At 40.0% G+C, this 27,040-nt stretch overlaps 1 protein-coding gene across 3 annotated transcripts in view; it reads left to right on the forward strand.

The window, feature by feature from the left end:
• Positions 1 to 27,040, forward strand: part of TMTC1 (transmembrane O-mannosyltransferase targeting cadherins 1) — a 256,320-nt gene that overhangs the window by 94,485 nt on the left and 134,795 nt on the right. For all 3 annotated transcript variants that reach the window (XM_044228523.1, XM_044228522.1, XM_044228524.1), the window contains 2 exons: positions 24,254 to 24,335; positions 26,682 to 26,785. In XM_044228523.1, coding sequence (XP_044084458.1) covers positions 24,254 to 24,335; positions 26,682 to 26,785 — 186 coding nt within the window. The remainder of the gene's footprint in view (positions 1 to 24,253; positions 24,336 to 26,681; positions 26,786 to 27,040) is intronic.

The following is a 27,040-nucleotide window of genomic DNA, read 5'->3' on the forward strand; positions in this document are numbered from 1 at the left end:
AGCAGAGAGCCCGATCTGGGACTCGATCCCAGGACCCTGAGATCATGACCTGAGCCGAAGGCAGCGGCTTAACCCACTGAGCCACCTATTTCCCTTCTTGTACTGGACTTGCTGCTTTCTTTGAACTTTTGAATTTTCTAAAAGAGAAAATTATACAGTTACATTTAGCAGTATTTTCAGAAACACTCTGGCAAGAGAGACTGTGATTTAGTGTTTATTTATGTTACACACAATTGACTGTGTTTTATATATATATGTGTGTGTGTGTGTGTACACATATATGTGTATATATATAAATTTTTAGCCATTGAGGTCTATGGAGGGTTTGGGTGAGTATAATTTAAGGTCACATGTTTGAGGTTTTCTTTTAAATTACTTCTCTCTGGTTTAGAAGGACAGTGTTTATCCCCATTTTACACATCTTCTCTCTTCTAGTTTTTGGGATCTTATATTAAGTTCCTGGATGCTTTTTGGGAAGAGTGATGTAAATAAGTTTGACTTAGCTTCTTAATGGTCAAAGTTTCCATTGATTTCAGTTGTAAAACCTCTGAACTTTGAAGCCCTTTAGGCAATTGAATCCCAACCCTGGTATATTAAAGGAAGGAAGCCAGAAGTTTTGGTAATTCAGATGCTGACATGACAACAGTAACCAAATCCAGCCAATATGGTATATAGTCCTTTTCAAAATAAGGTAACTGCAAATGCTGAATCTATGAATTGTTGGAGATGGGTGTGTGTGTGTGTGTGTGTGTATTCAGTCATCTTTTATTGGATGTTAATTCTCAGGAAACAAAAAGATTCTGGGGTTCCAGGTAAAGGTCATGGTCAGGAATGCAGGCCACCTTTACTGGTACTTGTGTAGCCACTCAATTGAGTTCCTTGCGAGAACAGTAGTATTTCAAAAGCATGTGTGCTGCTAGTGCTGTAGAAATCCCAGCAATGCTCCCTTTTCTCACATTGACATTCTTGTTGTAACAGTGGCAGTGACCTCAAGAATGTTCAAACAATGCCTTTATTGGGGGTATATCCCCTATTAGTATCCAGCTTGGCAGCTCTCCTATTTTGACTCCATGAGCAACTTCTCTTTCATGGGGTATAACCAACACCATCGTGGGTGTCTGCTGGGCCAGCTACATGAGCATCTATGAGTTTTTAATACCTGTTCATGCTTTGAGCTTAATGTTCTTAAGTGATAAGGCAGCATTCCACAGGCAGCAAGACATGGGTTTTTGGATTAGATTAGCTTGACTTTTAAAAACCTTTGAAATATATTTTAAATACTTTGCAATTCACAGGAAGATGCAACTATAGGACAGAGAGGTCCCCTTCTCCCTCCACTAATTTCTCTGGAAGGATTACTTTGTGTGTAACTCAGCTACAGCATCACACCCAGGAAACTAATATTGGTAGGATGTGATATATAGTGCTAAGTAGTCTTCATCATACCTATAGATTCATAAAAGTACCATTACAATCAAGATGCCAAATTATTCAATCAAGAAAGATGTCTCTTCTGCTGCCTCTTTGTAGCTCTTTACTCTGCCACCAGCCCTAAATGCTGGCAACCATTAATCTGTTTTCCATTTCTAATTTTTTTTATTTCAGGAATGTTGTATTAATGAAATCATGCAGTGTGTAGCCTTTTTGAGATTGACATTTTTTTTCCTTGAGCATAGTGTCTTTGAAACCCACATTAAGTTGTATATATCAGTAGTTTTTTGGGGTTTTTTTAAGATTTTATTTATTTATTTGACAGAGAGAGACCACAAGTAGGCAGAGAGGCAGGCAGAGAGAGAGGAGGAAGCAGGCTCCCTGCTGAGCAGAGAGCCCAATGTGGGACTCGATCCTAGGATCCTGGGATCATGACCTGAGCTGAAGGCAGAGGCTTTAACCCACTGAACCACCCAGGTGCCCCAGTTAATTCTTTTTTATTTCTGTGTAGTATTATACCCTATGGACTTACCATATGGCTGTACCACAGTTTTTAAACTTCACCTATTGAGGGATATTTGGGTTTTTTTTTGTCTCTTTGTTCTCAGTTTGAGGCTGTATCTGTAATAAAATTTAATAATTTATTTTAAAAAGGTATTGTAATAAAGCTATGAACAATCATGTATAGGCTTTATGTGGCCATAAATTTTTATATCTTTGGTATAAATGTCCATGAGTATAGTTGCTGGATCATTTGGTAAGTGTATATATATATATTTTTTTAAAGATTATTTATTTATTTATTTGACAGGCAGAGATTACAAGTAGGCAGAGAGGCAGGCAGAGAGAGAGAGAGGAGGAAGCAGGCTCCCTGCTGAGCAGAGAGCCCGATGTGGGGCTCGATCCCAGGACCCTGGGATCATGACCCGAGCTGAAGGCAGAGGCTTTAACCCACTGAGCCACCCAGGTGCCCCGGTAAGTGTATATTTTTAAAGAAACTGCCAAACTATTTTGTAGACTGGCATATAACATTATATGCCCTCCAGCAACATAGGACAGATCCAGTTTCTCTGGATTCTTCTTATCCTTTCGTATGGTTACTGTTTTTAATTTTAGCTCTTCTTATAAATACATAGTATTATCTCATTGTGATCTTATTTTCTTTTTCCTAATGGTTAGTGACATTGAACATCTTTTCATAAGTTTATTGGCCATATAGATAGATAGATAGATACACACACACATTCTATAATGTAATGTCATTTCATGTTCTATGTTCATTTTTCTAATTGTTTTGTTTTAACTGTTAAGTTTTGAGAGTTCTTTTTTTTTTTTAAGATTTTTATTTATTTTTTTGATAGACAGAGAGAGATCACAAGTAGGCAGAGAGAGAGGGGGAAGCAGGCTCCCTGCTGAGCAGAGAGCCTGATGTGGGGCTCGATCCCAGGACCCTGAGATCATGACCTGAGCTGAAGGCAGAGGCTTAAACCACTGAGCCACCCAGGCGCCCAGTTTTGAGAGTCCTTAATATATTATAGGTACTAGTCCTTTTTCATATGACTATCCCAATTAAAAAAAAACTATTACAGAAAATTCCAAACATGTACAAAGTTAGGTAAAACAGTATAAGGAACCCTCACATAATTTCAACAATTATTAGTCCCTTCTCTACACTCAAGTTGTTGTGAATTTCCAGATGTCATATCATTTCATGTATACTTATTTCAGTAAGACTCTAAAATATAAGGATTCTTCGGGGCACCTGGGTGACTCCACTGATCGAGCATCTGCCTTTGGCTCAGGTCATGGTCTTTGGGTCCTGGGATTGAGCCCTCTGTCTTTTCGGGCTCCCTGCTCAGGTGGGAGTCAGCTTCTTCCTCTCCCTCTGCCCCTACCCACTGGCCCCTACCCCACCCTCCTGGCTTCGCTTGTGTACTCTCTCCCTCCCCCCCTTTATTTATTTATTTATAAATATTATATATGATTTATTTATTATTATTTTTAAATGTATTTATAAATAAATAAAATCTTTTAAAAATTACAAAATATAAAGACTCTTCTCTTAAACACAACCATTATAACACTGTCACATCTAAAAGAACACTAAATCTGGGGCACCTGGGTGGCTCAGTGGGTTAAAGCCTCTGCTTTCAGCTCAGGTCATGATCCTGGGGTCCTGGGTTCGAGCCCTGATTCAGGCTCTCTGCTCAGTGCTTCCCCTCCTCTTTGCCTGCCTGTCTGTCTACTTGTGATCTCTATCAAATAAATAAATAAAATCTTTAAAAAAAAATGCTAATTCTTAATATTATCAAACTGCTAATTAGTCATTACATTACATTACATATAAGTAATGCCTGCCTATACTTTGCAGTGGTTCATGTGCCTCAAAAGCCCCTGTTAATCTATAGATTCTCCCTTCCAGTGCTGCTCTTTTTGTTTTTGTTATTTTTTATTTGTCTGAGATAAAAACAGCCAGACAATAAAGCTACGGAAGCAGATTTCATTTAGTAACTACTAATGGAAGGGAAACAGCTGAACTCCATTCCAGTTTGTAGCTAGGTGACTGGGTGTTTTAAAGGAACAGTGGATGGTAGGAAGGGACAGTGGAGATGCAAATGAAACATTACAAAGGTGTCAGTGTAAACGGGATCAGGCTAGGCTGTCTGCTAGCTGGCAGTTACTGAAGTGAGGATTTTCACCCCCTACAGAGAGTGGTGAGACAGAGGCCCCATCTTCCTGATGGTAATGTATCAAGAAATGGTTTTCAGATCCTTGAGAAAGACATTCCTGGGTTGTAGGAGATATATACACATCTCCAAAGGACTGAGGAAAGATTCACAGTTACAAGCCCTTTTTATTAGATGTTCTAAGAAAGGGAGATCAGGAACTTATCTTAAGATGATGGCTAGAACAAATATTCAGTCCTTTGAGAACTCTGAACTTCTAGATGGAGGAGCTCAAAAGGGGTTTGGGTCATTCTAGGAACTAGGTGGTAGGCTGCTAGAAGCTGAGTTGGTTGGGTCAGGCATCAGTGCAGAGCTGGAATTCAGTGTGGTGCTGAGAATTTTTTGCAGTTCTTACTTTTGCCTTTTTTTGTTTGTTTTTATTTTTTTTTCTTTTCATCCTGCCTTTTGCTGATTGCATCTCCATGATGTCAAGTGATGCATTCTTCTATCCACTGTATTTACTGTAACTTGATAGTTGTATTTAAAAGTTTGATCACTTTCATGTTTTTATTTTGGGTAAGAATACTTCATAGATGGTAGAAAGTAAAGAATTCTGGATGTTTTTCTTTTCGTGATGTGAGTTGCTGTAAGTCTTGACCCATTATTTTGGTAGGGATTGAGAATTTGTGCTACTCTATCAGTCTCTCTTCATTTATTTGCTAGAGTATCAAGAGAAGCATTTTTCCAAGAAATATTCGGTTGCCCTGAGGATATAGTTTATATAGGCAATGCAGGACAAACACTTGATTCTTTCACTATTTGCCAGTTTTATTGTTGATGTTCAGATGTCCATTTTGGCCAGTAGAAGCTTTCTTCAAGTTGGCCCTAAGGCCTTTGATGTAACTTCAGTTGTCTTCTTTATTATTCTGGATATTCCATGTTCATCTTATTCATTTTCTATACCAGACCTGGAAACAGCCATTTCACCAAGAGCTTTTGGTTCCTTTTATTGGGGGATGATTTTCAGGACCAAAATTAAGGCATTTGTGGTGCTCACTACTACTGGAAAACTCACTGTGTCACCAGGCCTTTTCAGTGGTGAGTCCTAGGAAAATCAGTTATCTTTAAATTATATGAAAATAGGTAATGAGTTCATTCTGATACTTTGAACTGAACTCAAATGGTTTGCCATTTGGGGTGCATAAAATTAAACACAACTCAAGGAAATGTTAAAAGCAAAGAACTTTTTATTATTGTTACAAGTAAGGAGACAGGGAAATAGCTCAAAGTAATGCAAGCTGGCTGGATCCAGGGAGAAGATGATCCTTGGCTCTGGGCAGAAGAGAAATCAAACTTGCATCAAGAAGTGGGGGCAGAATTTATTGAAGACACAGAGAGCAGAAAGAGAAAGAACATCTAGGAAAGGAAAGGAGAGGAGAGTTAGTCTCAACTTTGCTTGGGGTCTGGAGTTTGTTTTATTTATTTATTTATGTATTTATTTGTCAGAGAGAGAGAGCGAGCGAGAGCGAGCACAGGCAGACAGAGTGGCAGGCAGAGTCAGAGGGAGAAGCAGGCTCCCTGCGGAGCAAGGAGCCCGATGTGGGACTCGATCCCAGGACTCGGGGATCATGACCTGAGCCGAAGGCAGCTGCTTAACCAACTGAGCCACCCAGGCTTCCCTTTGGGGTCTGGAGTTTTACTGAGGATTGTGGTCCAGTACACATATCTTCTCAGGCATCCAAGAAAAAAGGTAGTAAGTTCAAGTGATCTCTATAAGTCACTTATGCCCTGGAGCCTGAGGTTTTGGTGAGCCATTGGTCTTGGAAAACATTCATGATGATCCTGGCTGGTCACTCCATAGGTGTTAAATATTGTGCTGGAAGACTCCAAAGAAATCATTAATTCCTTGACCTTTCCAAGGAAGACCTATATTATTTGGTGCTATAGGATGTGTGTGAGGCAGGGGTGTAGGTCCTAGCAAGAAAAGGAGCAAAAAAACCAAAAAACTAAAAACAGTTTTTTTGTAGGTGCCTTTTAGTTTCCCTGCCTTAAAAACACTGTCTCCCTACGGGGTTAGTACAGGAAACTTTTATTCAATGTATTAGGGGATGGGAGCAGAGAGCTTGCATAAACACTTTCATCCAATGTCAGCATGCTAGTGCATATATCTGTGTTCAGAAAAAATGGCAGATGACTCCACCCATAGGAGGAGGATCTTCATTTTTAATGAGCTAAAGGTAACCTTAGGACAACTCAGGAGGGCTCCTGCCCAGGTACTCAGCTCGAATCTGGCTCAAGATGGGCTCCTGTAAGTCGTGCTTAGGTGAAAACTCTGCCGGGGGCTCTCAGGTGAAACACCTAGCTGGGCAACTCTGGCTAGAACTGTTGGTTTTGCAAAACAACATTCTTCCCCTGCTTTTTTCTTTTCCCCTCCTCCTTTCTGCGGAGAGCTTCCAGCCCTCTTATTTGAGGAACTTCGAATTGCATCCTAGCTAACACTTCTAGTTAAAATTTGGAACTACAAGCGTTTTTACCTAATCTCCTTCAGGGTAAGCCTCTCTCTTTCTGCCTACTGAAAATTCTGGTTCCTAACAACACCAGTATAATTATGTATTTGTTTTATACTGCATTACTCATGCAATAGTCTCAAAATAACAATACCAACATTACCAGAAACAATATGATTGTTAAAAGTATTTTGTGAATTTTTTATAATTCTTTTTGCTTTTAAAATGTGTAGTACTAGGTATTACAGTACAGTAAAATTACATTATATACAGAAAATTACTGTGTTTTAAACTTACTTGATATAGTTCCTTTCTGTGTAGTTTTGATTTGTTACATGTTGCATTTTATTTTTAAGGATTGGTTTTTTTCTTGGATTTAATTTGTTTTATAACTGTATAAACACCGCTTCTAAATCTGCACCATAAGGTCCACTCAGATAGGTCTGCCCCTGTCCTCCCTCTCCTGTTGCCTCCCTCCACCTATAGGTAATCCTTTCTTCTTTTCTCTTCTTCCTCCTTTCCCTTCTCATCTTCAGTATGTGTGTGCATGCACGCGCGTGCGCGCGCGCGCGCACACACACACACACACACACACATATTAGAGAGAGGGAGTGCCTGGGGTGGGGGATGAAGGGGGAAAGGCAGAGGGAGAGGGAGAAGCAGACTCCCTTTTGAGCAGGGACTCCTGACCTGGGGCTCGAACCCAGGTCCCCAGAATCATGACCTGAGCCGAAGGCAGATGCTTAAAGGGACTGAGCCACCCAGGTACTACTATAAATGTTCTTTTAAACATACTCTAAAATGATTAAATGAGTTATTCCACTGAATGGTGATACTAAAATTTGTTTAACTATTCCCCTAATTGAGATAGGTTGTTTTCAGTTTTTCACTAATGTGAACATAATTCTTCCTGTGGCATTTCTGATTTGAGTGTGATTACCAAAGGTTGGTGAAGTGTTTTAGGTTTTGTCGTGTGATGCCAAGTTGATATTCAGAAAAAAAATAACATGACATTTCACAAATGTTCACTCCCATGAGAAGTCCATAATTTTGTCTGTCTTGTGGAGCCCATGCCAACATTGTATCCTCTTACAGTTTTCAAAACTTTACCATCTGTAAATAATGAGACACTAATGTGCCTTACATAAATTCTTCAGAGTATCTTGGACTTTTTTTCAAAGGTGAATTTGTAGACCTCTTCTTGCTTTTAGATGCCATTTCTTGCTACTCTTGGCATCTGTCTTAGGTAATATGACACCAGCTATGAGCATGGCTTACATTTGATAGAAGTTTCTTACATTAAATCGAACTAGGTGTTCTTCACAGATGGGCAGCTCATCTTCACAGCGTGATTCAGGGACCCGGGCTCTGGCCATCTTGTGGCTCTGTATCTTCCAGCTGTGCTTGCCTTCGTCAAGCAGGAAGAGGAAGATGTTTCTGTGCTCAATTGCAGGAAGATTAGATGGGCCAGACTTGAAATTGGCACCTGTTACTTCTATTCACCTTCCTCTGGCTAGAACTCAGTCATGAGGTCGTTTTTAACCACAAATGAAGCAGAAAGGTTGTATGCTCAGGAAAAAGAAGAAACAGGATCTAGGAAAAGCAAGCCAGGTGCTGTTACATTGCATATGTTTGTGGCAGCACGTCTGCCTGCTTTGGTTTTGCTTTAGGGAGGAAAACTGGACAATTGTGAGTTGGAAGCATTAGTTTTGGTTGCTTAGAAGCAATTCTTATTCGTCCCTGACTTTTGTATGTATAACTGGAAGAGGAGGTTGTTTAGTAGACGAGGTTCTGATTATTGCAGAAATATTGGTTTATTTAATTTGTAGAAAGTATAGTAATAGAAGTAGTTGTCTTTGGCAAATGAAGAAATTAAATCATGTGGTTGTGTAGAAATGACTCATCCAAATGGATTAATTCATGTACCTTATTTGGATTGCTTATGGTCCTGCATATTTTATGGCACATTTTATGTATAGAAATAAGTGCAGGATAAGAGTCTGTCATTGAACAGGCTCTTTGGTGCTGTGGGGATACGCTAAATACAAAACTAAAATAGCATCATAATGTACAAAACAGCCATGCAGGAAAAGGGTTATTCATGCTGCAAATTTGATTTTACTTTTATCTGCAATAACCTTAATCCTGAAATCCATTAGATTGAACTAGCTAAGAAAGAAGAACATAGCAAAATTAGATGCCAGTTAACATATTTATGCTGTTTTCTTGAAGGTAGACCTGAAAAATCCCAAGGGTTTGGAATCTAAATGATTTTGGGCAGATGAGTATGTACCTGTATTTCCAAAGAAGGACCAGAAGGGCCTCATGTCTTATTTTGGTCCTTAACCAAATCATATTACAGGAGTACAAGATGTTTTTCTTTTTGCACACTGTAGTGTACCTGCCAGCTCTGTCAGGAGTTAAGGATTCCCCAGATGTTCACAGTGGTGAGGCCTCGCTTTAAGGCATCCATCCAGCATGAATGGAACCATTCAGTTGGCCACCTGGGGGACCCACCTCTTATTGGTTTCTCATAAAGTGCTTTGTTAGAGAAATTGTGAGCAAGCGTGATTCTTGATCACCTGCCTAATAGAACTCCACTGGTTGCCATGTCCTCACATCTTGAAGAGAAGCCGTGCCTCATCTGTTATTCCTAGAGTTGGCCTGTCTTTGATTTCAAATACAGTGCAAATGGGACCCATAGAAACTGCTCACTGACTGACCATGGCAGGGATCAGTTTTCCTATTTGGGCAAGGGATGTGTCAAAACAGATTCTTCTGGAGTTTTTTTCCCTCTTGACGAACATCTGTTGTTTTTGTTAGTCTAAAATAGTCACTCAATATTCATAATATGGCTCTTTTACTTAAGTAGGAGACCACTGAACAGTGGAAAAATCTACTCTTACTGTTTACTATGCTGTTTTTAGTAATAGGGCCCCAGGAAATTGGAACTTAATGTTTAAAGAGAGTGGAAATGGTTTTAAATAATCCTGTAGCCGGTGAACCTTGTGTACCAGGAAGAAACAATTAAAAAAAAAAAAAGTAGCATAGAAGATAGAAGAACTTTCATAAACTTTTCAGTTAAATATCGCTGGCATATAAAAGGAAAAATCAATATGTTTTATTTCCATATGGCAGAGCATAAACAGACAAATGTATTGAAATTACAGGTTGTGAGATTTTTGACCTTTAGTTTTCTTTGAATGTTTGGTTCTGTTTGTTTATAGCTAATATTTATCATTTTAGGTACCATTCTGTCTGTGATCTGTATTTTATAATCAAGACAGTCAGATTCCTTTTAATTACTGATTATTTTATAATCAAGACAGTCGAATTCCTTTGAATTTAGCATTTAAATATTAACCTCTACTTTAATCAATCAGGCAGCTTTATAATCTAGTAAATAGTCATTACAGTTCCATTGATTGCATATATAGGGAACTCTGTACAGTCTAAGTAGTTATTAAACCCTTGTTTCTCCCTGCACCCCTTTCCTTTTGTTACTTGAATATAAATGCCACTTACATTGGCTTATCCAAGTAGAGAAGAATTGTCTGATGGTTCGAAGTTGGGGGTGAGAAAATTCTAGTTCTCAGGTTTTCAGAATTAACAGACTCAACCAATCAGTAAATATCTTTTGCCAAAGAAATACTTGTTTTTGATTAAACTCTTTTTCATAAAGAATAGCAAATGATAGATAGGAGGATGTGGTGGTGTGGTATGTGTATGTGTGTGTGTGTGTGTGTGTGTCTCTCTGTCTGCATACAGGTGTGTTTGTCCAGAGCTAAAAAAAGATACCATGTATTTTGTTTGGATTTTTGCAAAATGTATGGTTTGGTTGATAGCAATTAAGTCTGTATTCTGCCACCCTGCTAGATAGAGGATGACCAGCTCATTCTGATTTTCCCAGGACTTTTAGCACTAAAAATCCCATGTCCCAGCAAGCTCCTTAGGGGTAGGCATGCTGGACTGGTTGGTCACCCTTGTTGACAATCCAGTCTTGTGTATAAAACCTCTAGGATATGGAAACTTTAGCTTGGAAGATTTCAGATTGGGTCCTGATATTGGTGGGGTTTGTAAAGGTAGCGTTAAGACTTGTAGGATTAAGAATTTTTAAAATTTGGTATAATGAATTAAATTCCTACTGTATCAGACATGATGGTGAGTTGGCAAGGGAAACTTAGCTGAGTTAATACAGAAACAAATATTGTTCGTTGACATGAAGTTACTTTACACTTTGTTTGGTGACTGGAAATACTGTGGTAGTGTTTCAGTGAGAAAATAAAGTTGGCTGCAAAGAAAATGGAAACACTATATTTAGCAAGTTGCTGTGAAAGTCATTAGGACAATGAAGCTGTTTAATGGGTATTGGATCATAATGTGCAGGCTGCTGCTGGCCAGTAGGGATATTTATTTGAAGTAGAAAAAAACTGGGAGTGTATGAAGTATCAAGTGCATGATGTTTGAATCAAGGGCACTTTTTGCTCTTTTGGGAGAATTCAGAAAACGCTGCCCTTCCTCAAGGCGGATGGAGCGGGCGCCAGGGCTCATGGGTTGTTGAAGGGACCGTGAGCTGGATTTCAGCCCTTCCAGGGCACCTCCGTCTGCCTCCTCAGCCAGCTGCTGTGGGCAGGCGTGTCTTGCCTGACACATTGGAGTAGCTGGCTTCAATATCCCAAGTCGAATGAAAGGAAACCAGTGAATGAGAAGAATGTTAAAAGCTAAATTCTAGCTTCATCTTCAAGGAAAATATTTAGTTCTCTTCCCTTCTCGTTTCAGGAAGAAGGGAGCCGATAGAACTTGAGGGAGAAGAGTCCTTTTTCTATATTTAATCCTAGCTGAATTCACTGTTTATTTTTTTGTTTTGTTTTTGTTTTTGTTTTTGTATTTTGCATATGGCCATGCAAGACAGGCCATAGGGTTTTAGAATTTTCATTTAAGTTGTGGTCACTATTCCAATAATGGTTATTTTGGGTGCCTTTATGTTCTGGGCATTGCGTTGAGCCACTTACATACTTTGTCTCATTGAAATCCTTTCAATGAATGAGCGAGGTAGAAATTAGGATGACTGCTTTGTGGCTGAGGCACCTGAGACCCCAAGGCGGTTATGAGGGTTGGCTAGACTCTCAGTGGGTCATTGAATGAGCTGAGATTCTTTGTGGCTTCTGTGGTTGCTTTACCACACCTGGGCTGCGCCTTTGTCCCAGACACCATCTTTTGAGAGTTTAGTATGAGAGACCTTCAGAGGTCCCTCTGACAACCCACTTAACAAACTGATGTTTTAACATTATTTTCTGAATGGTTCCTTTGAAAAATATAAATAAATATAATTAGATATGAGTATATGTGAAAAAATAGGACTGGGACTGCAATTTCTAGTTCCTTTGGCAACTTCCCTACTTTAATTTTTTATGTTATGTTTTAAAATGAGAGTCTGGTCTAGAAGTAAATTAGGAGACAGTTTTAAAAATGGTATAACCAAAAGAAGCATGCATTTGAAAAAAAAAATAGACTAAATTATGTATTCTAACTTCCGCAGACCTAGTAGACATTTTACATAAACATTAAAAACCATGACAATTATCTGAATAATGATTGTTTCTATTGCTAAGAGCCACTGTGGTTCTTATTTCTACTCTGAAATCATAATTATGGCTTTCTCCTTAGGAGCTTTCAACTTGTGTGAATACTGGAATTTAAAAATAAAACCAAATTGCCTAGAGTTGAACCTTGAAAAGTTCACCTTTAAAAAAAATATAAATGTATATAGTGTATTTGTCCTGAGTGTAAAAAAGAGTTCCAAGTGAACTAAAACTTGAATCCCCCTAAAATTAGATTTTTGTAGGAAACGTGAACTTTAAAGGCGTTTGCCAGGATTATGCTGGAAGGACCAGTCCCTCCTTTCCAGCCCTTGCAGCTCTGATGGTCAGCCGTCTGACCTTCATTAGAAAGGGGGTTGGGGCCAGAGACATGGGCTATTCTCTGGATGAGTTCATCTGGACCAAGGAAAGGTTTCTCTTCTCCCGCATCGGCATAGCTCACCTCCCTGTGAGTGGTGCTATGTTTTCTTAAGCCACCTATCTTGGCCAGAGCGTGGACTTGGCTGCAGGGAAGAGATCTATTTCAGGAGGAGCAGTGGTCTCCAGGAAGCCCAGGCAGCCACATGTCCTCCTTGGCCTCTGTGTGAACTCTGTGTGCGAACCCGTGTGTGTTGCAGAGCTTCTGGGCTTACTGCCCCTTCTTACAGTTGCTTCCGGCCTGTGCATGACGGGCCTCTGTGGAAAGCTGGACTGGAGAAAGTGGCTTAAGCGAGGCTTCCTCCCTTGCGTGTCTCCAATGTAAGCTGTTCGCAGCTGTAGCACATCTTCTAAGTTTCTCACCCCGTGGTGAGCATAAAAGTGGGATAGAGCCCCAGCTGGGCCAGCCTGGCCTGCATTTTGCATGGATGCCACGAGTGGAGGAGAGACCAAAGAAGGTGTAGAGCTGCGGCACATGATGCCCCCCCTCCAATGGCATGGGGGCCCAGTCTCTGTCCTGGGTGTTGGCTGTAAGGTTTGAAACACCTAGGGAGTAACTCAGAGATGGGACCCTGGAGAGATAGAGTCCTGCTCCAGGTCCCCCAAAAGAACCCTAGTGACAGAGATGATACCAGGTGAGGCCTGAGGAAGGCTGAGAGGAGAGGGAGCTATCTGCCTGGGTGAGACCCCTTGCCTACGTGTGGCTGAGCAAAAGGGAGACAGAAACAATATCCATTATATTTAAGAATATTCTCCTGCTGTTCAGGCTGACATGGTTTCAGAGTTGCAGTTTCACACTTCCTTATTCAGATTTCACACTCTTGACTCTGTCATGCTCAGGAGGGGCTACCGGCGCTGTGTTTGCCAGGATGCCTCACTGTCCTGGGCAGCCACGCTCCCTCCAGTCCCTCTGCGGCTGCCTGAGCACCTTTCCCCCAGCCCCTGATGCCCATCTCCTCCATCTTCTCTGAACACCCCCCGCTCCACCCGGCGGGCCCAGGTCAGGTCTCCGGTGTATCCCGTAGCTGCTTCTCCTTTTCCAGCTCATGCTGACTTCTTCCTTCCCTGAAGTCTTTTCGTCCTTCCTCCTGTGCACAGCTCCTTGGGGCAGTGCAGCAAGCACAGAAGGGCCGTGTGGGGAGGCTCTGGGAAGCAGGTTCCAGCACCTGAACACACAGGCACTGGTCCCAGCTCTGTTCACTACCGGCTTTGTGGTCCCAGGCAAGTTCAAGTCACTCCATTAGGCTTCTAGGCGTCTGTTTCCCCTTCTATAAAATGAAGATAGAAGTAATACCTGCTTCATACTTCTGTTGTTGGTGTGTGTGTTTAAAGAGCTGATATACGTGCTTAGGAGAGGTTCTGGCCCATGGCAAATACTCAGTAAATGTTAGCTGTTATTTAAGTGTTAAATGTATGCTTTTATTTCTTTCATATGTTGTTTATAGGGCCTAACTCTGTGCCCAGTATTTTGCCAATTGAATATTGCTGTTGGAACAGCTTGTGATATTTCATAGCAATGAAGTTGTAGCAGCCTTTCTGTTAATTTCCTTAATTGATCAGGTATAAATGGTATCCTGAATCATATCCTTTTATTTATTTTTTATTTTTTTATAGTTTGATTTTTAAAATATAAATTCAATTAATTAACATATAATATTGTTAGTTTTAGAGGTAGAATTCAGTGATTTCATCAGTTGCATATAACACCCAGTGCTCATTACATCACATGCCCTTCTTCTTCTTCTTCTTCTTTTTCTTTTACAGATTTTATTTATTTATTTGAGACAGAGAGAGAGCATGAGCAATGGGGAGAGGGAGAAGCAGGCTCCCTGGGGCTCAATCCCAGGCCCTGGGATCATGACCTGAGCCCAAGGCAGACACTAATCACTGAACCACCCAGGTGTCCCACATCATGTGTCCTTCTTAATGCCCATCACCCAGTTACCCTATCACTCCATCCCCCTCCCCTCCAGTCACCCTCTGTTTCTTGTGGTTAAGATTCTTTATGGGTGGGGCGCCTGGGTGGCTCAGTGGTTTAAGCCTCTGCCTTCGGCTCAGGTCATGATCCCAGGGTCCTGGGATCGAGCCCCCGGTCCGGGCTCTCTGCTCAGCGGGGAGCCTGCTTCCTTCTCTCTCTCTCTGCCTGCATCTCCGCCTATTTGTAATCTCTGTCAAATAAATAAATAAAATCTTTAAAAAAAAGATTCTTCATGGGTGATAAACCCTCTCTAATTTCATCTTGTTTTATTTTTTCCTCTCTTCCCCTATGATCCTCTGTTTTGTTTCTTAAATTCCACATATCAGTGAGGTCATATGATAATTGTCTTTCTCTGATGGACTTATTTTGCTTAGTATATTTTCTCTAGTTTCATCCACGTCATTGCAAATGGCAGGATTTCATTTTTTGATGGCTGAGTAGTATTCCATTTTGTGTGTGTGTGTGTGTGTGTCTGTCTGTCTGTCTCACATCTTCTTTATCCATTTATCTGTTGATGGACATCTGGGCCCTTTCCATAGTTTGGCTATTGTGGACAAACATTGGGGCCATTCTTTTCACTACATCTGTATCTTTGGGATAAATACTTAGTAGTGCAATTGCTGGGTCGTAAGGTGCCTCTATTTTCAACTTTTTGAGGAACCTCCATACTGTTTTCCAAAATGCCTGTACCAGCTTGCGTTCCCATCAACAACTTAGGAGGGTTCCTTTTTCTCGACATCCTTGCCAACATCTGTCATTTCCTGACTTGTTAATTTTAGTCATTCCCTGACTGGTGTGAGGTGGTTTCTCATTATGGTTTTGATTTATATTTCCCTGATGCTGAGTGATGTTGAGCATTTTTTTCATGGAATCATCATTCTTTTAAATATATGTTAATGCCATGTTTGTACTTGAGGGTAGTGTTTGAAATTCAGGCAATGGGTAGTTGAAGACAGACTTAGTTGGCAGTGTCAGAGAAACAGAAGAGCATTGGTGATTAAAGGTACAAGCTAGATTGACCTTCTGACTCCTGTTGGTCCTCGGTGCAAGTTTCTTGACTCTTAATATTTTGGTTTCCCCATTTGTAAAATGAAGATTTGATTAGTGCACATACTGTAGGAAGATGCTAAGTACTTATACATAGGAACTGCCTGGGGCACTATAGGCATTTACTCCATGTCAGCTGTTATTTTACTGTTGTCATTGTTAACAGAACATGTGTTTCCCCAGTTTACCTGGACAGTTTCAATACCAAATACTCCTTTTCACTAGCTGAATTATATTTGGATTTATCTGTCTGTTCCAATAAGAGGTTCAGAAAATATGATTATGGTATCACTGGCTGTTTTTAATCTTCTGAATGCAAAAGTTTATTTGGGTACCCACACAGATGTGTCCTGCAAGTAGTAGTGATTTCATTTGCATGGGTTCTTAAGAGTCTGTGGTGTGTAGGAAGTTTGGACTGATAGAAGTAAGGGGAAACCTGCAGCAAATGTGTTTGACAGTGTGGTTGGAGAGGAGATCATGTGATGCAGCTAAAAGGCATGAAATCAGCCATAAAATGTCAGAATTCTGGTTCAGGAGGTCTAGGTCTAGGTCAATAATGTGGGGGTGGTGCTTTCTCTTCTGCCAAGGGCATATGGATCTTTCAAGGATTAAATATTAGACTGGACTGAAAAGCCCTTTGACATAGAAAAGGCCACACAAGTACATAATATATATATTCTTATAATGGGATTCTATTTTGGCAATTTAATATTCTGGTTAGTAGAAAGTTTTGAATGACATCAAATTAATGACCTATTCACACAAAATTGAAATGCATTAAGAAAAGACTTAATGCTGGGTGCCTGGGTGGCTCAGTGGGTTAGGCTGCTGCCTTCAGCTCGGATCATGATCTCAAGGTCCTGGGATCAAGTCCCACATCAGGCTCTCTGCTCAGCGGGGAGCCTGCTTCCCTCTCTCTCTCTCTCTCTCTCTCTGCCTGCCTCTCCATCTACTTGTGATCTCTCTCTGTCAAATAAATAAATAAAATCTTTAAAAAAATAAAAAAGACTTAATGCTAAATAAGATTAGTAAATAAATGTAACAACATATGCCTTTCTCACTTATCCCTGCCATCAGCTCTCTCTACCTATTTGGGCTAGAACCTCTTCTATTTCTGAATCTGACATCTCAGAAACTTCCAGAATCACTGTTGCCTACCATTTCCCCATTGGGACTGCTGGGCCCTTTGCTCTATTATAGACCTCACACTAATCACATTAGAAACATCACAGAGGGCCACTTTGTGCTGGAAATCACATTGGGTCCTCACTGCCTGAAGCTCTTCACCAACTGTTAATTGCTGTCCAAATAAAGTCCAAACTCCACAGTGGGACATGAGGGTCACTGAGGCCCCTGCCTGCCTCTCAAGCCTCCCTATCACCACTCTGCCAGTATTAGATCCTGCAGCTAGAATGAACTTTTATTTTCTTCACCTTGCTTGGCCTATCTCAATCCTAGGCCTCTGTATATGTGTTTTATTCCTTTTCTCCTCACCTAATTCACTTCTCTTCCTCAGGTGTCAGCTTCATTGTCACTCTCAGGACACGCTTGTCTGTCTCACTCTGTGTTCCTGCTTGCCACTTTGGTCTGTGGAGCTGGCCGGCTGATGCGGATGGGTTCACAGTACAGTGACACCCTCTCAGCCATGCACACACACTCTCCTTTTGGCCGTCTGTTCTCACTTAGGACTTCTGAATCAGCCCAGAGTACATGGAACTTGCATTTCAACCTTCAGCAACCACTACACACCTTAACCTTTAAAAGGATACGTCATAAAAGACCCTTCAAGAATCGTGCACTGCCTCAGTTCATTCATTTGTAGGAAAAACCTATACTAAGGGTTTTATTGTAGACCCGTGCAAATGGAGGAAGTTACTGAAGATGCACTTTATCATTTAATTCAGTAGAAATCCCTGTGTTTCTACACATGCAGAAATGCATACAAAAATAACCTATGTTGAAAGTGTGCTTAAAAAAAAAAACCAGCTCTGGTTTATTTGTATGCTACATAAAGTAGTGAATGCTTTGGATTTAGATTCATATCTCACCTGTGCCACTTGCCAGCTGCAAGATTCTGAGTAAATTCTTCCTTCAGCCTCATTCACAAGATGGGGACAAGCATGGCTCACAATATGGAATTGAATGACATAAAAAAAGTCAAGTGCAGGGGCTTGGGCTAAAGCCTCTGCCTTTGGCTCAGGTCATGATCTCAGGTTCCTGTCTGCCTGCCTCTCTGCCTACTTGTGATCTCTGTCTGTCAAATAAATAAATAAATAATCTTAAAAAAAAAAAAAGGTAAAGTGCATAGCGCAGAGAATGATGCCCATAGAGTACATTAAGTACCCCCTATTATGAATGAATTGAAACTTTTCTGGGACTGTTAATGACAGAAAAGGATATCACCAGAATTGAATTTTTGCTGTTACATGTAGGAGGAATTGGGGTCTCTGACTAAATTCATTTAGGAATATAAATTAGGCCACAGATTTAATGAATAATAAAGCCTGAACTCATTGACCTTTGATATCAAAGGACCCTGATCTTCTACAAATCGGTTAACACTTCTGGGCTTTCATTTTTTTTCCTCACCTATAAAACTGCTTGAGCTTTCTGACCTCTTCCGGTTCTAACTTTGATTTTCGAAATGGTTAGAGAACTGAAATTATATTTCTCTTTGCCTTCTTTGTCTTTATTTCCACATATTTCTTTGTAAATAAGATACTGAGCTAAGTTTGAAATTTCTGAAAGAAAAATTTACCATAGCCACAGAATGGAGTATTGAAGGTGAGTTGGGGTTTTTGAATAGATAAAAGTGAGAAATGCATTATTATCTTAGAATTGGCTCCTTTGCTTCAGACTCTGCATTTGAATATCAAAGGAGACATCAAAGGTTGTCTCACTCCTCTTCATAATGCCTTTGGTTATTAAGATTTAGATGAGGCACTTCATGAGTTCAAGGAGAAAGTGCATTAAAGAAGAACCCAAAGACACATTTCTTTTTGTTGTTTTTGTTAAGCTTATAATCTTTTCTAATGTGAGCTGTGTCTTTGTTACTTTGGTCAACTGGAGGGGTGGGGGGAAGCACCAAAAAACCTATCTTTTTTCTTGTGTTTCAAAGAGAAGCAGATTCCTAAATTCCTATCCTAAAAAGCTCTGAATTTAAACTTTTAAAAAAATTTTGGTCATGGTATATGGCTCTTTATTCATCTCCATTATTACTTTGAAAGAACAGGAGAAATTAAATTAGTATGACTGGTGTTCTAGAAGGAATTTTGTATATAGCTAATAGAAGAGATAAAATTTTCCTTCTACCCTTTTAGCTTCTTTGGCTAGTCTAATAATTAAATTGACATAGGATAGATTAACAGGAGGAAAACAAATTTAATTTCATACATACAGGAGTCCCATAAAAATATGAGACCCAAAGGCAAGTCAGACTGATGATGTTCTAGAATAAAAGTTAGGTTTGGTGTGGTGAGGTCCGGAGCCAATTCTTGAGACATCTTTGGTGCAAAATGGTGCTTTATTAAAGCACGGGGACAGAACTCATGGGCAGAAAGAGCTGCTATCTGGGGGTTGTGAGGGGTGGCAGGTTATGTATGATGGGGTTGGGGGCGGTCAGGAAAAGGGAGGTTTCAATAGAACTTTCATATACTAAAGAGGACTTATAAGAAACCAGATACCAGAGACCTTGCCATTTTCAAGGTTTTTTCCTCTAGCAAGGTATTAACATTAAGATCGTTGGGAGATTCCTAAAGAATGTCACTTATGTCCCACCCAGGAGTCAGGGTGGGGGAAGATTGCAGGGTGTAAGCTTTTGCTTTGTCCTCAGCCAGCCTTCTGTTCCCTCATCAAGACTTCTGTGCCTTCCTGAGCTAAGGGCTTCCAATCAGGGGAGCATAATTCTCAGGACAGTAGGAAGAGCAGATGTTTGGTAATTACAGATTTGCTCTGTCCTACAGTTAAGTCAGTCATTCAGGTAAAAGTTAACCTCTGGTACAGCTTCCTCTCTGAGGCAGGCCCCCTCTCTAAATTCTTTTAGGTAGTGAAGGGAGAGATCAAAGTTTTTCTTGACTCGCTGGGTCTCGATTGCCTTCAGCTTAAAATAATCCACATGCCAAAGTGGTAGATTTTACAGTCATGTATTCTGTGCCCCTTCAAGCTTTTTATAATTTATTGGTATGTTAAAGAGTAACAACTCTTTTTATCTGAGATATGTGCCACAGGAGCTGGTGTTAAGGCAAAAATTAATAGGTGTTTATAGATTCTGAGAAGGGATGGAAGGTATAATATAACATCTTCATTTAAACAAGCAGGATTAAAGGTTAAGATAGTACCATCTTGTAGTTTCCCCTATTCCAACTGGCTGTTTACCTCCCAAACCCAGCATTCTTCTTTCATACCCTGGTCTAACACTGGAGGATAAGGAACACACAGAAAAAAAGTGGGGGGGTGTTGAGTGGAGGCAGAAAAATATTTTTAAAACTCCGTTTGGGTCTGTAAGCATTTATTGATCTATCTATCTATCTACCTATCTATATATCAGTTATCCACTGACATAATAATTCTGTGTCGACAAAGCCAGTGGCTTAAAATAATGAGCATTTACTTAACACTCAGGATTTTGGTGGGCAGTTCATTGTGGCTGGTTGTCCTCGTCTCAGCCGGGACCTTATGCGGGATTTGATGACTGAGAAGCCATGGAGGTGAACTTGAGAGAGGAAGTCCCGTTTAGCTCTGAATATTTGAACACAATCAACTGAGAAGGTGAACATTAATAGAAGATTTGGTGTTAGAAAAAATAGTATTAGGTGTGAGGGAGCACAGGTTAGGGAATTTACTCTGGATAATCTTGATCTGTTGTTTGCCTAAAATCAGAAATTGTTAAAAATGCAGAGTTCGATAATGCAACACCCCAAACTAATGTTAAAATATTATTTTCCTGTGCAGCTGCAAGTTATGAAGGGTCTATTCAAGTTGGGGGTGGGGATTGATCAACTAACATTTGCTTCCTCTTAATCCCTTGCATTTCTTTTTAAAATTTTCAGGTTTCTCTGTTTTTCTTCATTTTTCATTTGTGATACCATCTGTTGGTGAGAACATCCAAGGATCACAGTATTTTAGACCTGAAACCACTGAATTTAATTCTGATTGATAAAATAAGAAAACAAAGCTCCTTATAGACTTGTTACAAGCCATAAAACCAATGACTTGGAAGCCTGGGAATTGAACTCTTGGTTCCCATTCTAGTGCGTTCCTCAATGCTTTGGTTTGGTTGTTGAAATGTTCTCTGGCTTCACAGGGAAAGCAGTGGAGACTGCCTGAAACTGAAAATTATCAGTGATGGCATTTACATAGTGCCTTCTTTAAAAGACACTTACAGATACTTTAGTTTGTGATTGAAATGAATAGCTGAGGGAATCTGGTAGAATAGCTGAATATTCTAGTTTTTTGGTCTCTTCCTCCGTAAAAAAGGGAATTCTCTTTTTCCTCATAGAATTGTTAAAAGTGGCAAATAACTACAATTTGATCACAAATTTATATCTGGCACATATCAATTTTTTGGTATTTTTATTCTGTTAATGTTTTTGTTGTTCAGTTACAGACCATGCATATATCATGGACTAATGGGGAAAATTCCACTGTCTAATTTTATTGTAAGTTGGGGAGGAGGAAGGAATACAGAGAATTCAGCTCTTGGAGTTCTTCCTGTATGAGCTTAAAAGACTCTCAGCCTCTGACCTAGTGTTTACCAAGAAAGGAGCTGTATCCTTTTGGCTTATTTTCTCTTTTAATATGGTCAGCAGCTAGAAGTAGAAATCTTGAAAGAGGTCATTTTTCAACCACTCCTCTCTGTATCATCTTGGACTTTCATGGCTTTGGGATGATACATTTTAAGAGCAAATTATTTGGTGTCTGAAGGAGCTTAACTTCTTGAGGAAATGGAATTTGTTGTGGGGGAAGAATTTCTAAGCAAAGGGACACTTTATAAATATCACTCCCTGAAATAAACATCATTGTAAGCTTTCAGTGAAACAAAATGTAGACTTTCGGAATTTATCTAAGTTTAACATTGAACAAAATCCTAAACCCTGTGGTTTGTTGTTCCATAGAGAGGAAACCACTTCTAATATTTTCCACTGTGTTAAAATAAACCAGCAATGAGGGAACCTAAGAAATGGAGCTTCCAAAAGCAGACTAACCCAAGAAGCGCTTTTTCATTCCAAGTATTACAATTTCAGGCCTCTTCAACACTTTCTCCTTCCCACACTGCTGTTCCCTTCCTGCTGCCACTCACTTACCTTGTATCCTGCAAAGGAATAGCAGAAATATCCAGGGTTGATCTTTGTTGAGTCATCCTGAAAATGGATAGAAATAGTGGAGGCAGAGCAGAGAGAAGCCACTTGGAAGGGCTATAACCTTTTGGGAATCATATAGATCTAGTTCACACTAAAGATCAGAGCCAAGGATTTCACTTCAGAGATATACACCACCACAAACATACACAGAATCTTGTGTATTGATTCAGGAAGTGGTGGACTCCCGGAAGCCTCTTTTGGTACATTAGTCATGTACCTGCTTTGTGAGAGCTGACAGCATCTCTGGCCTTCCTCCTTGCCAAGCTTGAGAGCTAAGGAAAGGTTTAAGTGCAGTGCTTGGGAATGGATTCAGTCCAGATTTTGCTAAAAGCGGACTTGTGGTTTTTTGAACTCACCTCATTTTCTCCACTCATTAAGAACTCTGAAAGGTCTGATCCACAGCTTCCTTTTTATGAACCAGGAAGAGGAAACAGGAAGCAAGAAGAGAGACCAGACCTGCTTCTGAGTGACATTGTTGCCTCCTTACAGTACCACCTGGACACATTTAACTGTTGCAAAGTGGAGCAACCATGTATATTTTATAAGCAGTCATGAAGATGGACACTTCTTTGTGATTTGAACCTACTGAGGCCTTACAAAGGGATATCTCTCCAGTAAAATATTCCCATTGTGTAAAGAGACCTCATTCAAGTGCAGCTTTTAAGAGATTTGAGAAGACATCCTTCCAGGAGAAATTAAATAGAGTAAAAGAAAAAAAATGGAAAAGAGTAGGAAAAATAAGGATGAGGTGGGAAATGCTTGCTGGGTTACATGATTTGATTTGTTCTCTCACTTTGTAGTTTAAAACATAGAAGTTTGCATGTAGGTGAAAATGACACTTTAGGTTTTTGCTTGGGAGTTGTTAATAGCTTTCTCTTGCTTTTCTTCCATTGTCTTTGTTTTTCTAATTAAGATTATTTGTTTGAGAGTCAGAGAGAGTGAAAGAGAGAGCATGAGTGGGGTGAAGGGCAGTGGGAGAAACAGACTTCCTGCTGAGCTGGTAGCCAGAGGATCCTGGGACTCCAGGATCGTGACCTGAGCCGAAAGGAGACACTTAACCAACTAAGCCACCCAGGCACCCCTATTATCTTTATCAAAGCCATGTGCCTCTTATGCAGAAATATGCAGTTCCCATTTTGTACAAATCAGTGAGCTATGGTAGACAAAGCATCTGAATAAGTTCCTGCCCTCTAGAAGTTGACATTCTTTTTTTTTTTTTTTAAGATTTTTTATTTATTTATTTGACAGAGAGAGATCACTAGTAGGCAGAGAAGTAGGCAGAGAGAGAGGGAGAGAGGAAAGCAGGCTCTCCGCCCAGCGGAGAGCCCGACATGGGACTCGATCCCAGGACCCTGGGATCATGACCTGAGCCGAAGGCAGCGGCTTAACCCACTGAGCCACCCAGGCGCCCCTAGAAGTTGACATTCTTGTAACCTACTTTGGTTCCAGAGGCCATAGGCTGATGAGACAATTGCCCATTACATATTGGTGAGCTCTGATCCCACCAGTGAGGTTTACTAACTTTGTTAGCTTGGGTAAGTTTCTTAACCTTGGGTGACTTGGATACTTTATTTTTTCAGGGCTAAGATACTTGTGAGATAGGGCATCTGGGTGGCCTGACTCCTTGATTTCAGCTTAGGTCACGATCTCAGGGTCATGGGATCAAGCCCCATTTTGAGTTCTGTGCTCAACAGGGAGTCTGTTTAGGATTTTCTTCCTCTGCCCCCATCCTCTCTAAAATAAATAAATCTTTTTTAAAAAGGTATTTGTGTATTTTGTAGATTGATGACATAGTATCTCAAATTAAATGCAGTAGGCAAACTCTTGTTTCTGATCATCCCTTGGACCACCAGTGTAACCATACAGTTACCAGAATTGCTGGGTTATTTGCCATAGATGGGGTAGTAATATTCACAGCTAACAGTGCTAGATCCTACTCCAAATATTATTTCATTTTACCCCACAATGTTTCTGTAAAGTAGGTACTACTTTATCCCCCCCCCCTTTTTTTTTATTGTAAGTGAGAAACATAGACAGGCAAAAAAGTTAAGAAACTTGCCCCAGGTCTTTCAGACAGTAAGCAGTGGGGGAACTGAAACCCAAGTGGTCTGGATCCAGGAGCCATGCTCTTAGCTCTGATCCTTTCTGACCTTTTTTCGAGCTATGGCTTATTCACAGTGAATGGAGAACATTATGTGTGGTGGACTCTAACACTTATTTAAGATTTTTTTTTTCTCTCCTGTTCCAGGTATCTGACAGCAAGGAGCAGTAGGCATTTCCTGCTTACCATGAGGCCATTCTTAAAAAGGGCCGCTTTGGTCATAAGTTACGTAAGTATATGTATGCTTCTGAAATACCTGAAAAGGAATATTTTACTTTCACTTGGCTCAGAGACATGATCCAGATTATTTAATAGAATCAGCAATAGATGCTAACAGCACGATCTTAGGATCAAAGAGTTTACATGCTGTGAATGTTACAAAGCTTTGGAAGGTATGCATGAAAACCTTCTCAAAGTACGTGAACTCAGTGACATGGACAGTGTCAACTGTAATATTTTATGAGTCCCTTTCAAGATGCTGATTCTGAGTTGTCTCAGTGGTACAAACCGAGCTGTATTTGTATTGCTGTTATGTATTGCTGCACAGCAAACCACCCCCAAATGTAGTGGCTTAAAACAACCATCACATGTATTTGCCCTGAATGCTTTAGTTGGGCAGCATCGAGCTAGATGGTTCTAATGCTTCTTGTGATTTTTGACTGGGATTACACAAGCAGCTTCCTGTAGCTGTCCTCTGGCTCGACAGTCTGTCTGTGCTTTCTCACTCCCTAGGGTTTCTCCCTGTGGCCTCACTCTAGCAGGGTAGCCAGGATTTCCTTACAACATGGCAGCTGGTTCTGAAAGCATGAACCCAAAGTCGCAGGACCTCTCAGGGTAGGCTCAGAACTGACACAGTGTACCTGTTACCACATTGTGTTGGTCAGTGCAAGTCACAAGACTAGCTCAGACTCAAGAGGAGGGGCAGTTGGCTTCCTTCTTGATGGGAAGAGCAGAAAGCACATGCAAAGGGGGGCAGGAATTCTTAGTTGCCATCTTTGGTGACTGTCACATTAATCACTTTCTTACAGTGCTGGATTCAGGAGACCATTCTCTTATACTGTTGCCGTTCCCCATAAACTTGAATGGGAAACTTATGAAAAGCCTTTGAATTGTAATGTTACCAATTAACATGATTTTTTTTTTCTTGACACTAAAACATGTTTATGGAAGAAGAGTATGCAGATCCAAATGACAGCAGAGAGTCTTGACTGGACAGTCTCAACAAAAGGGACAAAATATTTCTCTAAAGTATTCCCCATTATCTTTGCATAGATTGAGGGTGATTCATCACTGGTTTCAGAAGTGACTTATTTTCTTAGAGCTGTATGGGAATGCAAGTAATTTGACGTCATTGCTATGGGAAAAGTTGTCAGTTAATAATCATTTTGTTCTTCTAAAAATTTATTCTTAAAACCCTATCTTCTATTTATCTTCCTATTCCTTTTGTTTAATTATCACAGTTTTTTCCCTCTATACAAATACATGGTATTTTAGGGAATTTATATGCTTTGGGAATACTTTTCCTATTACTTTCATGGTTGATATTTTCCATTATAATGTCTTTAAGAATTTAATTCAGTTTGAGCAGGACATTGTGTGAACATTAAGATGATTTTCAGTTGCTGCCTAGGCATTGCTTACTGTTGATATGCTTTTGGCTGACACCATACATTTATTTTAGGTTTTTGGATTTGAGGTTATTTATATTAAGATATTTTTAAAGGAAGTCAGTTATATTCATGGAAAAAACAATCCCGCTTTAACTGTCTCCAAAATTAATCCTTTGGCTTTTTATTCAAGCAAATGTTTCCCTCTAACTTTAATAAAAACAATGTAATTTTGTCCTATTGAAGTAAGAATCATCTGGAAGGCCTATGTGGGTAAACACCCTTATAAGCAAAACTCATCCCCATGGAAATGTCTCTGCTTTTGGTTTTCTTATTCACCTTAGCAACAGGATAGCACCATTTAGTCATAGAATTCTAGTGGGTGACACAAAAGATGTTCCTGGGATTTGTTGAAATAACCCTTCATGAATGTTCTGCTTCAGGGCATTCAAGGGTTGGAACACTTCAAATGTGTTTATTCAGAACATGGCAGTATTATTTATTATACTCTAAATTAACTTTCACAGGGCTGTGTAAATGGAATGGTTAAGAACATGGTTGCATAGTGACATAGATTCACCTCCTGGATCTTGCAGTTTATTAGCTATGGGATTCTGGATAAATTACCTCTAAATTTCAGCTTTCTCATCTACCTCTGGGGTTGCTGTGAGGCCACAGGTGAGATTGAAAGTCTTTAGCACAGTGGATAACAGCTGGTAAATGCTTGCTACTGACAGCTGTAATTAAGAATTTGCTTGCCTCTCCCTCAACACCTTCATTGTTTATACTCTTCTCCCTTCCCAGCTGTTTCCATCTTGCCTCCTCATCTTGAATCTTAGGACTTCATAGAAATGTTCACAGTGAAACAAAATAAAACATTTATAAAGCATCACAAGTGTCCTCCAGAAAGGTGGGGCTTGACACCCAACAAGCAATGATTTTCTTACCAAATCTTTTTTTCTTTGAAGGTGATTGTCGTTTTGTACTTCCGTCTGTGGATCATGGGAGGATCTATGCCCCTCTTTTCAGAGCAGGATAATCCAGCTTCATTTTCGCCTTACATTCTTACGAGGTCAGTAAACATAATTTTTTCTTTTTTTTTAGCTTAACATGGTGTTTATTAAATTGTTTTAAATGATCTTAAATGGCAGTTTATCTTCACATTTTAAGGAAAGAAGGGTTGTAGTCTGTCTAGGGCATGGGGAGAAAAGAAACTGCTATTCATACATTTGGAATTCTTTTCAATTGGTGGTGCTGTTTTGCCAGGGTTATTGCTGTTGTTCTCTTATTGGTATTATTAGCTTATCCAACAAGTACTTTATTGAGC

This window comes from Neovison vison, chromosome 12 (genome assembly GCF_020171115.1).
Source record: "Neovison vison isolate M4711 chromosome 12, ASM_NN_V1, whole genome shotgun sequence".
Lineage (NCBI taxonomy): Eukaryota > Metazoa > Chordata > Mammalia > Carnivora > Mustelidae > Neogale > Neogale vison.